The sequence below is a fragment of the Ailuropoda melanoleuca genome, chromosome 9 (genome assembly GCF_002007445.2).
Source record: "Ailuropoda melanoleuca isolate Jingjing chromosome 9, ASM200744v2, whole genome shotgun sequence".
Classification (NCBI taxonomy): domain Eukaryota; kingdom Metazoa; phylum Chordata; class Mammalia; order Carnivora; family Ursidae; genus Ailuropoda; species Ailuropoda melanoleuca.
In genome coordinates, this window is record NC_048226.1 from 24053665 (window position 1) to 24066561 (window position 12897).

At 44.6% G+C, this 12897-nt stretch overlaps 1 protein-coding gene across 1 annotated transcript in view; it reads right to left on the reverse strand.

The window, feature by feature from the left end:
• The window catches only part of ATP10A (ATPase phospholipid transporting 10A (putative)), a 192718-nt gene that overhangs the window by 110640 nt on the left and 69181 nt on the right, over positions 1-12897 (reverse strand). Inside the window, exon 3 of the mRNA XM_034668907.1 lies at positions 7025-7229. Within this exon, the coding sequence (XP_034524798.1) occupies positions 7025-7229 (205 nt within the window). The remainder of the gene's footprint in view (positions 1-7024; positions 7230-12897) is intronic.

The following is a 12897-nucleotide window of genomic DNA, read 5'->3' on the forward strand; positions in this document are numbered from 1 at the left end:
ATATCCTTCAACTAACGTATCTGATTAAGTCTGGAAATGAAAATGTCCCACAGTGTAAATTACGAGCTTAGTGACTACACTTCAATATGTAAAAGAAAACCATGAATCTTTTTGTAAAGGCTTGATACTGACCTTTCCAATTAACACATCCAGACAGCTGTCTTTGTTTTCCACTTAGATGATAGATTGTTTCCTCTTTCATTCCATAGCAGAGCATGTAGCTAATTTAGTTAAAGACTAACAACCTGAAGAGCTTAAGGAAAAAACAACTTTGGTGTAAGATCTTGCGAACAGTCCTTATTCACCTCTAGGCATCCTGTGCTGGATGATTTTGAGAGCATGTGTAGATAGAAACAATAAACAGCATAATAATTTTGTCTCCTACATATATGGAATATAAAATGATTTTCTCTAAGCTCCTTGAATTCTGTCATGTAACTCAGGGGAGGCCTAACTCTTCCCTTATAAAGGAAACTCTGTGCTTTGTCACTGTCTAAGAGTGCCTGGCACCCAAGAACGTTGCTGGGAATTTAGTAAAAATTTATGTGCCTAATGGAGGTAAAGCCACATCCCTGTCTTGGAATCAGTGCAAGTCTAGACATTGTACATCTTTTAGATGAGTGCTTCTCAAACTCCCCCCAGCCTAGGAGAGTTTCCATACTAGCTTCATCCTTCTTCCTCACAGGGAGCATGCAGCAGGCAAACATGCACACGCCAGTGCACACACCCACATGCACATACCCACGTGCACACACCCACACACACCTGAGAAAAGCTAGCTATCCCAGGCGTGTGATTTCAGCTCTTCCTGAAAGCCTCATAATCACTGCTCCAAACAGCCTGAAGCAGATGGCTCTGTGGGTGTAGCCAGGGCAATAATCCCATAGGTCTACCCAAGAGATAAACTGGAAGAACATTTTTTTCTCAGTAAATTAACCAACACAGAAGTCATTCCCTGAAGGCTTCTCCCTGATGCTAACATAGCTTGTTCAGCAGCCAGATCTCAGGTCTGGATTCTCCCACTGTCTTCAGGGAGGCCTGCCCTGCCTCACCCAATTCCCATCCAAAATTCCAACACCCCCCTGACGTTTCACATCCCTGCTTCTGCTTTATCATTTATTCCTCAGTGCACATCACTATTTACAAAGGTCATGTAAACATTATGACAGGAAAGATGTTTGCCTCTTTTGATCAATAGATGGCCTGAAAGAGGGCGCCTGGGTGGCGCAGTCGTTAAGCGTCTGCCTTCGGCTCAGGGCGTGATCCCAGCTTCTGGGATCGAGCCCCACATCAGGCTCCTCTGCTAGGAGCCTGCTTCCTCTCCCACTCACCCTGCTTGTGTTCCCTCTCTAGATGGCTGTCTCTGTCAAATAAATAAAATCTTAAAAAAAAAAAAAATAGATGGCCTAGAAGCAACTATCTGAAGGATTTGAAGCATAGTATGTGCTCAGTAAGTATTTGTTGAAAGAATGAAAAATCACAAAAATGAGTCTCTAAAAATATTTTTATAAAAAATTATCAGCCTATGGAAATCCCATTTTTGCAGAAATCACTGTGCAAATGTTACAGATGAACTAGACACTTCTACCTGTATAGAGGCTAATTGCATGCAGCCTCATGGGCAGGGCTGTGGGTCAGAATGAGTGTGTGTGTGTGTGAGAGAGAGAGAGAGAGAGAGAGAGAAAGAAAGAGAGAGAGAGGGGCGCCTGGGTGGCTCAGTCGTTAAGCATCTGCCTTCGGCTCAGGGCGTGATCCCGGTGTTCTGGGATCGAGCCCCACATCAGGCTCCTCCACTGGGAGCCTGCTTCTCCCTCTCCCACTCCCCCTGCTTGTGTTCCCTCTCTCGCTGGCTGTCTCTATCTCTGTCAAATAAATAAATAAAATCTTTTTAAAAAGAAAAAAAAGAAAGAGAGAAAGAGAGAGAGAAGGAACAGCAGATGCTCAGTGAAAAAGGGAAGGACTGGATGCTGGAGAATCCCCCCATCCATGCCAACTCAGAAGGTGACAGAGCCCAGGACTGCCTCTACCCTGATTCAGGAGATGCCTTGGGAGAATCTCCTGTCTTCACATTTTCTGTTTCTGATCTATAAAAGGGTGTGATAATCATTACCTCATACGATTTATATTCTAAAATATGTAGAGTTGTTTTTAAAATGTCTGTGCTACTACAAATGTGAGAAGCATGATATGGTCTGACACCAGGGGAGCCTGAACAAAATCGGGTTGTTATCCTCAGAGTTTCATGTGAAACACTGGGGTTCTCTATTACTTCTGGGATAACGCCAATTTGGCTCCCACTTTTAAATGATATGTTTATTTTGAAGTCCCATTATCTCTGTTTCCTTTGCCAGAGGCCAGATGGCTAGGTGGTTCAAGGTCCTGGGGTCACTGCTCAGTGTCTGAGGGCCTTATCCTCAGATTCAAGGGTCTGGGCGGGTCATGCATGCTGCCTTCCTGCTTCCAGTCCATGAATCCTGTACAGTTTCTGTACTTGGAGTCTGCTGGTAAAGAAGACTGAGTCCTCTAGGTATTGGTCCCATTACCTTAAATCATTAGACACTGCAACACATGGACCAAGTCCCTCTTTTTTTTTTTTTTTTCCACGGACCAATCTAAGTTATTTATTTAAGCCATCTCCTGCCATCAGCAAAGGGATGGAAGATCAGTATAGTGGTCATCATTTGATAGAAGTAAGAAGGTGAGCTTAAGGTCCCATATACTTTTCTGGTCTATGTGCAGAGTCATGCTCCAAGCCAGTTCTGTGGCCCCCACTGGGTAGTTTAGTATTCACCTTCTCCTTATTCATCTCCCCATGAGAGATGGTGGATTCCCATGAGAGTTATGGAACAGAGTATGATTACCATCTCCCCAGGTTAAGGGCTTGGACCTGATGCGGAGATGGGGTAGGTGACACACTGGGGTCTCTCGTGCTCCCCAGGATGTGACTGCAGTAAGACGGTCAGCATGCTCACTCCCTTGCCAGGAAGCACTACGAAGTAGGTGAAGGCCTTCCGTGTGCCAGCTGTGCCGTCTGCACCGTGGGTGCCACATGGACCGCCCCAGCTGTGCCCGGGACTGAGAAACCCGGGATCCAGCCGGGGCGCCACTTCCGACCTGGACAGCCTCAGCGCCGCCCACTTCCCCCTTTCTTAGCATCCTTCCCTAAGCAAACAAGCTCTTCATGAATGACTTCTGGAAACTGAGCTACTTTTTTTTTGCCTTGTCAGTAGAGGGTGCTAGAGAGACACTGCAGGAGAAGGGGCTGGCCTTCCAGTGGAAGGGTGTGTGGATTTTTTCTCCACTTCCCAGCGCCCTCCAGGTGTCTCCAAGGCAAGGAGCCTGCACTGTGTTTATGTCCACAACTAGGTCTGCCACATGCTTTCTTCGGCTTTCAGCTCTGGGTAACCAGAGACCCTGAGGGTATGGGCCTTGACCCCAAGGGGGGCTATGGCTCCCTGTACCTTCTCCTGGTCCCTTTGCATGTGCAGATCTGGGCTCTACAGGGCTGGCTGTCCTAAGAGCCACCATTCATCCTTTGTCCACCGCAGCAGCTAGAACCACAAGAAGGCGGCAGCATTCCTAGAACCCAGCTAGTGCCCAGTGGCCAGCATCTGCCCCCGGCATCTCCCAAGTTCCCTGTCTTAACACTTTTCTGTGGATGGCTGACTTCTGGCTGGCATAGCCCTTCAGAAGCTTTTCTACCATCATGTGAGTAATGGCTGTGCTCTCAGCCATGAACAAAGACTCAACCTCAGGGGCCTCTTCTCTGGGCACTATATAGGCCCCAGGGCCAGTGACCACTCTATCAGTTAGGTCTGTGTTCTTGCAAGTCTTTGTTCTCACTTCACAATCCCTCACTGGAATTCCTTGCATTAAACTTGCCCTAACTGAATCCTGTATAATTTCTGCCTCCTCACCAGACCCTGATGTATACACAGAATCCCTGTCAAATTTCTTCACCTCAAGTTTTGCAAATTGCTTCTGATTTAAGTTTTCTTAGGGACCACCACTTCCAACTGACCATTCATCAACAAGGCAACATAGCACTTGGTATTTGACAGGACCCAGCTCTTCACTCGTCTGCGATACACTAGCTGACTCCATTCTGTGAAAAACCCACTTAAATACTGAGAATGAAAATGTTCTTGGCATTGTAACGCTGCAGTCAGAACTCTGGTTTTCGAATTGTCAGGCTTTTAATTTTCTTTTAATTTTTAAACATTTTTAGTTTTTATTGTATATTAATTAATTAATTTTAATTCCAGCATAATTAGCACAGTGTGCTATATTAGTTTTCCAATTGTCAGGCTTTTAAATGCCAGAAACTTCCTATCTTTATTCTCCTTGGGGCAGTGCTTAGATTTCAGAATAATAATGTATGAATGGGAATTCAGCTACCAGAAAAGTATCTTGGGACATTTAGAGAAAAGGAAAAGAAAAGAAAAAGTGAAAAAATATTCCAGTAACAGGACAATGTGCATGAATACTGAAGAATTTGGGTGCTGATAAAGAAACTTTTATTTTAAATCAGAATTGCTTTAGTTGTTAATTTTGGCTATTTTGACTAAATTATGACTCAACTCCATTTACTTCCTCAGGCATTCATGGGGCCCAAAGGAGGGTGATACAGGATGTGTCTCTCTGTAGCCATCCTTGAATAAACATCCAACTTAAAAACAGCTCACTTAGATAAAGCACTACCAAGCTATGAAATGTTCTAGTTGTTGTTTGGGGAAAAAGTAGGTGGAACAGATTTTTAGATAGTACTGGGTTTAGCAACTGAATAAAATTAGAAGATGTGAAACATGGAAGTTACTCTTGAGAGCTGACCAAGGAGATACACCTAGGCTTTCCCCATACCACCACCCCAAATATGTGCACTCTGCTCTCCAGTTTTCACATTTTCATCCACGAGAGATTCATATGTATTCTCTCATGTTACAGTCATCTTCCATGCATGCCGGCCACTCTGCCAGGAGGGTAACGTTCTAGCCTGTGCAGCCACTGCCTCCTCCTAACCCCGTGTGTGCTCAGATGACAAGAACAGAGCAGGCCATACTGAGTTCAGGCTTAGTCCACACACTGATCTGTGCCCTGGAATTCTGGGCTCTAGTCTAGTAGACTGGGGCAGGCCTGGTGGAGAAAGCCTGGAAATGAGGCCAGCCTTAGGAAAACACATAGGCACACGGGCCTGGGGGACCAGGGAGTGGCAGTAGAAAGGGAGCCCCCATTTATTGCCAAACCCTGGCGCACACTCAATGCAGAAGTCGGAAACCTCCAGCACTGGGCCTCAAGGGGCCCCTAAATTCCACCAGCTCTCCTGATCTGGGATGACAACAGTACCCCATTTTTAAAAATTGCTATTTTTAATATTTATGTCAGCTCTGTGTCATTCCAAGAAAGATTTGAGGCAGCTCACAAAAAAATACTTGGCACAAAGGAAGGCTTAAAAAAAAAGTAAATGAGTAGTGACTAGAGTTAACAATACTGCACTGTATATTTGAAAGTTGCTAGGTGAGTAAATCTTGAAAATTCTCATCACAAGAAAAGAAAATTGTAGCGGTGTGTGGTGATGGATGTTAACTAGACTTACTGCGGTGATCATTTCGCAATATAAACAAATATTGAATCTTGACGTTGTACACCTGAAAGTTATATAATATTGTTAAGTCCATTATATCTCAACTTTTTAAAAAGAGTGAAGGAGGAACCTGTGGTGGAAATAAGTGGAGGCAGACACTGGTAATGACATCCAAGTGCACCGTAGGTTGGAGGAGTGTCAGGCTCAGAAGTCCCCACCAGCCGAGCAAGGTGGGGAGTCCCAGCTTGTGGAATTCTGGGCCTTGTGAAAGTGTGTAGAAGTACCTTTGGTTGTCACAGTGACCATGGGGGAATTACATGTTCACTCATGCGTGGGAGGCAAGGATGCCAGCCCCAAATAAATCCTGTCCAATAAACACCCCACCCAAAACACTGACAGTGCTCATGATGAGATCCATAAGCTCTAAAACAAGCCAACTGCTCCAAAGAAGCTGGCTTGGTCTTGATTCCAGGGCTGATTCTCCTATGGAAGCTCATGGAGAGGTCTCAGTGACAGAGGAAGAAAATCCCCAATGCATGACATTAATCGACACATATTATGTAACAGAGGAAGAGACTCCCCAGTGGCATCCTTTCTGAAATGCAGGAGCTCATTTCCTTGGGCACTTCTTAAAGCCTCCTTCAGTATAGGCTGATGTCAAGACTCCCAGGCATGATTGAGAAAGGCAGCCTAGGACAGAGCAGGTGTTAGGAGAACAGGGCTCAGACTAGCCCATCTCCCTTCCAGATACTTCTGATCCCTGACAACTCATGCTACTTTCATTTCACCTGGAGTTTGACCCCTACATCCTCTACAGAGACCTGCAGGGACGACAGTGAACAGGTTAGAAACCCCTGAGACGGTTTGAATTTTCTGGCCACAAGGCTGTTGGTGAGTGGGGCAGTCAGACCGCAAACTTCTCTTCCTACTTCTCACTCTGCATCACCGGTACATCTTTGAGCTGTGGCTGAGGCTCTCTAAAACAGAATTCAGATACAGAAGCTCTGATGCCAAACTCAGAAACACCCTTGAGGAGAAAACATTCCAGAGCTACACTCTCAGAATAGGGCATTACTTCTGCTGTGTTGAAATTTAGCAAACTAGAACAACAACTGGATAAATGTCAAGAGTCAGCTGGTCATAAATATTCTTTGTAATTTTAAATACTGTTTTGAGAAACTCAGAAATGTACAGTGGAAATCAGAGTTATAAAAACTGGGTCCTGTTCCCCACATCCATAGGCTGGTCATGGGCTCAGGTGGGTCAGGGGTCCTCTCAGACCCTCAGTTCCACATCTATCTACTAGGAAAATTGCCTCGCCTGATGGAGGTGGGAGGGGGTGCAGGGGTTGGGGTGCGGGTGCTCTGACGCCCAGAAGGCCAGCATGGGAGGTACTGTATGGATGTGGTGCCCAGGATTCCCTCGAAGTATCAGGTCACTTACGAGCTCTGAGAAGCCACGGACCACCTGCCTTCGCTTCAGGTTGGTCTCTCCATCCAGATTGGCAGTCTCGATGTGGCACAGTCCATCAGGGTCACTGGAGGACAGCAGCAGAATGTCCGCAGGGATGATCTCATTGCAGCGGAGACGCACAAAATCTCCCACTCGGATTTCTTTCCAGAATCGATTCACATACTGCTTTTCCTCCCTGGTAAAGAAACTGCCATTAACAAGACTGGCAGAAAGTGGATCATACCTGAATCTGTGTGATGGGCACATACAGCTCATTTAACAAAATTTCTATTTTCCGGTATGTTAAAAATTTCCATAATAAAAACTATTTAAAAAAGGGTATTCATAAAGGCCACATATAGTATGACTCCATTTATATGAAACATTCAGAACAGGCAAATCCACGGACATAGAAGGTAGATTAGTGGTTACCAGTGACTAGGAAGAAGGAAAATGGGGAGAAACTGTTTATTGGGTACAGGTTTCCATTTGATTACAATGTTCTGGGAATAGGTAGTGGTGCCTCTCCTTGCATGAGGTCCCAGAGAATCTGAATTCAGGCATCAAGTCCAGATCTTAAGGTGGGCCAAGTCAGTCACATCTAAATAACTTCTGAACTTTGGGAGACACATTGAGAGTTTTACACATCTATTTAATTCCACACTGTGGATTTGAAGGAACCTATGGCAAACTTCCAGGAGCTCCTAGCCATCAGCTGCCCCAGATGGAAAGAAAGACGTATCCTCTTCCATTTTAAGCCTCTGTTTTCATGTTCTTCTAATTCAAGATCCACCAAACCAATTATGTGCAAAGCACAGTTTGGCCACCATAAGACCAACAAAGATAAATCAGGTACAGTTCTGTACTCAAAAATAATGCAAGGCAAGACCAAACCACTGGATAGCAATGCTTGGGGACTGTATAATCAAGCCCCCAATGTGAGCAAAGGTATTCTTCCTGGGCCAACGCAATACTCCCTACAAGGCCAAGGTGTTCTTCAAAACTGCTTCAACAGCTGTGATAAGGTCCCATCAGCCTCCAGCTGGAGGTCAGCTAGCCCTGAGATAAGGCGCAGAATTGTCACTCAATCACCTGAGCCTCCTGGTGGCTCAAGGCCAGTCTGACCTCTTCCCTGTGGACAGATAGCCTTGATGTGTGACATATGAAACAACATTTAAAAATGTTCCCATTTCCTTTTCTAAAGGTCAAACCTTGACTTTATGATCATTGCAAGCCTTAGATCCTTCATCTCTCTTCCTTATCATGACCATTTGTTGAGTCCTTACAGAAAGTACAGAGAAATCTGAAAGAGCCCATCCTCTTCCAGGAGAAAGTTTCCAAAAGCGAAGTCACCATTTAGTCACTGAGGAGGGCAGCATGCACTCTGAGAGTGAAGTGGACAGGCTTTGTTGTGACGGGAGTTGCCAGGAGACTGGTGGTCCCAGACTTGCCCTGGGACGGGCACAGGAAGGTGATGACAAGGAGAGGAGCAGAACTGTCTGTGTTCAGTTTATCTTAACTACATTCCATTTATAGAACTCATCGAACATAAAGTCAGTTTCCTTCTGCCTTGGAATCTCAAAGCATTAGCTTGCCCACTTCATCGGAGCGCTGTTTTTAAAAAAGTAACTTACTTCGGTGGAAGCCTTGAGCCTCGAAGGACATTTCCCCATGGCGTTCCTACAGCCCCCAGTGTGCCTGCAGACTGCAAGCACCATGTCAGGAGTTCTCTACTGAGAACTGGTGAGAGGACCCATGTGAGCCACAGGAAGTAAAGGAAGCAGGAGCAGAGTGGCTCCAGGATGCCTGAAAGAGTGCTGGCTTCTGTGCAATGGCCCTGCAGCTCACAGGAATTCCTGCAGCAGGCCGGGTCCCTGAAAACCCAAACCTGGGAGTCATTTGTGAAAGAAGAGCAGCATGGTGGAACCCCTTCGACACCTCAACAGACCAAAGATTCCCCATCAAAGCCCCACAATCCCATTGACGATTTCCAGCTGGAGCACCCGTGCTGAGTCTGGACCATACACTGACTCCTGCAATGTCCCTGCCTACTTTTCCCTTATTTTTATTATACAATATCATATATTAAATATATCATATATACTTTACATATGTTATATTATGTATTATATATTCACATATATGTATATATTATATATATTACATTTGACACATACGTTATATAAGAGTAGCCCTTCTTCTCACAAGGAGAGTATAACACTTATTTTTTCCCAGCAACCGTATTTGGACATAGGGTCTTAAGTAGAAATGAGGTCACAGGGTGTGATGCTAATCCAGTATGACCCATGTCCTTGTAAGAAGAGACACCAGGGACTTGTGCACACAGAGGGAAGACCATGTGTGGTCACAGAGAGAAGACAACCATCTGCAAGCCAAAGAGAAAGGCCTCAAGAGAAACCAGTCCTGGCAACACCGTGATCTTGGACTTCCAGAATCCAAAACTGAGAGGCAATCGACTTGTTTAAGCCACTTGGTCTCTGGTGCTTTGTTATGGCTGCCTGAGCAGACAAACACCTAGTAACTGAAATTCCCATGACTCCTGCTGGAAAGACCGGCTCCCAGGCTACAGGGACAGAGAAAAGGGCCGCAGATGAAGCGGGTAGGGGAGGGCATTGCGCCAGGCGATTTATCCACAGGCATGTGTCCCACGCTCCCCCACACATCTGCACACAGGAAAACACTGCAGAGAAGACAGAAATAAATCTCTCCGACACCACACTATGTAACACTGTTCTCCTAATAATACTCTTCTTCAGTGCTTATACACAGCAGGTAAACGATTTAGAACTGCCTTCTATTTCCTCAGGTCAGGGTGGACAGGATATGACCCTCCTCTCCATGGCAAAAATCTCAGGAGTGCACACTGCCGCATGGCCTCCCTGCCAACTCTAACCCCAACCAGGCAGAGGCCTGCCTCCTTCAGGAAGCTAGGTCTCTCCTGAGACACACAGCTTGTATTTTTTTGTAGTGTCAAGGTTTGAAATCTCCAAGTCCTCAATACTCTGGATTCCTTCACAGCAATTAGGAAGTAAGTACTATTTAGTTTGCCTACACAATATTCCTCCTAAGGACAGGTGCCAGGCATCCCATGTGGCAGTAGGATTCTGAGATGGGCCCAAGATCCTCAGCTCAGCCCTGGTGTACACACTCCTGCCAACCCCCCCTGACTGAGGCAGGGGCTGTGAATGCGGTGGAAATCACTCCTGCTGATGTAACTAGGGTGACCAATCAGTAGACTATGAGCCAATCAACAGAGAGGCCAGCTGAGTGGGCCTGACAGGGCCACAAGAGTCCCATAAATCTGGCCTAAGGCCAGAGACAGGAAGTCAGATGCTGGAAGTGGCCACACGGCGAGCTGAGAGCACGGGGTCTCAGTCCTACCTATTGGAGCTGAATTATACCAAGAACCTAAAAGAGCCTGGAAGAAGACCCAAGCCTCAGACAAGACCACAGCCCCAGCCAATACCTCAATTGTAGCCTGGTGAGACCTTGTGCAGAGGACCCAGTTAACCCACATCTGGACTCCTGACACCCAGAAACTAAGTTCATACATCTGCATTCTTTTTTTGACAAATAAAATCCTATTAGTTTCAGATGTACATCATGGTGATTCAATATTTTTATACATTACTGTGATCCCCACAGTAAGTGTAATTACCATCTGTCACCATAGAAAGTTATTACAATATTATTGACTATATTCCCCATGCTGTACATTACATCCCCATCACCTATTTATTTTATAACAGGAAGTTTGTACCTCTTAATCCCCTTCACTGATTCCAGCCGCCACCCAACCCTACCCCGTTCTGGGAACCAGCAGTTTATTCTCTGTAACTGAATCTGTTTCTGTTTTGTTTTGTTTGTTCATTTGTTTTGTTCTTTAGATTCCACATATAAGTGAGATCATACAGTATTTGTCTTTCTCTGACTTATTCACTTAGCATAATACCCTCTAGGCCCATCCATGTTGTTGCAACATTGTTTTTAGTTGCTGAGTTTGCAGGGATTTGTTGCACAGCAATAAAAAATTAATACACACCATTTCCATCTTCTGCACAGAAGCAGGCGCTGGACGCTTCCCCCTTCCTGGCAGCTCAGTCTTCTGCAGTGTGTAACAAACTAAAGATCCTTCCAGCAGTTACCGGCAGTTTTATAATCTGCATGCTTAAGGAAAAACCACTTCACCAGAAAAGAATGCAGAGGAAGACTGGTTAAAATCCAAACGCCCACAAAGTGGAAGCCCATCAGAGGGTATGAATAACATATTAAAATGTGGGGAAACCCTTGGGGTGCCTGGGCGGCTCAGCTGATTGAGCATCTGACTCTTGATTTCGGCTCAGGTCATAACCTAGGTCCTTAGAAGGATCAAGCCCTCATCAGGATCTGTCCTCAGCAGGGAGTCTGCTTGAGACTCTCTCTCCTTCTGCCCCTCTCTCCCCACCCCCTCCTGGAGGGCTTGCTCGTACTCTCTCTATAAAATAAATAAATAAAATGTTTAAAATGTAGGGAAACCCTGCAAATGGGCAACCTTGAAATAGTGGCTATATTATAAATAATTACAAACATGGTGCATGATTACTCCACAGGAATGACAACTGTCTCTTCCAATTAGCTCCAAATCCCTGCTCATAATTCCTGAAAGGTCTGAACTCCGAGTGTTGAACCAAGATTTCAAAGGTCATGACTGAAAAAAGTGTGATTCTTTTGAAATGCGGGCAAAAAAAAAAAAAAAGGCGGGGCGGGGAGTGATAAAGATGTCTTATATTTAAAACAACCACATATGAAGCCATAGAAAAAAGTAAGTCTTTTCTTAAAAAGTCCTGGCGCTGTTTTTTTTGTTTTGTTTTTCTTTTTTTCTGCACCAACCACCTCACTTTGGGGCCTGCTGTTTCCTCAGCTAAACAGTAAGAATGTTGAATAGATGATTCTGAAAATCTGTTCTGAGGCTAATGTGAGCCTTCTGAGACTAATAGATTTCCTCTTCTGGGAAAATCTATTACTAACATTTTATAATTAGTCATGCTGAGCTTTGCAGTTCTCATCTGAGCCTTTTTTTTTTTTTTGTTCAAAACAACACAATGCGGGGGTGAAAGGATAAGGAAACATGGGGAACATGAGTGACCAATTTTATTTAAAGACAAGCAGTAAATAAAATTTTAAGATCCCTTAATTCATCATGTTTGGTTATTTAATGTTTAGGCTGAGTTAAACTATTTATTTGTACTAGTTATGTTTTTAAGTTTCTTTAGTAAACAATTCCCTAAGAGGAGGTAGCTGACTTACAGAATTTACAGGAATTACTTTGGGTAGTTGAAAGCATGTTTTCCCTGGAGATCACTGTCACTTTCACATAGTTCTTCTTCATGAATACAGGGTTCAAGATACACTGTTCTAACATGTCTTGTTAAGGTTTTATTTTTTGAAAGGCATCAGAATCTTCATGCATTGGAGCATCACTGACGCCTGACCACTGTTTAAGGTGTCTCTGCCACGGCTCAGGGTTTTCAACAATGTATTTATAAATCTCTCCAGTGTGGTGAAGGTGGATCTATTTCATAAAACCAAACAAACTTAGATCAAGTTAAAAAAAAAAAAAAGGCATTGGCAGAAAATGAGGGAATCATACTTTCATCTTTAATGCATTGTTTTCCAGTAGATTTGCATTTAGGTTATTGGCTATAATTTTCCCTAACAGTAAAGGAGCATTTTTTTGTTAAGGTGACAACAGATTCTGAAGTTGCCACAACCAGTCCACATCCCTGGTGACCCACTGCCACTCCTTGTACAAGGACAGTCACAGCAATAATTGGATCGTCACTGTCCCTGATCTCCAACCTGGT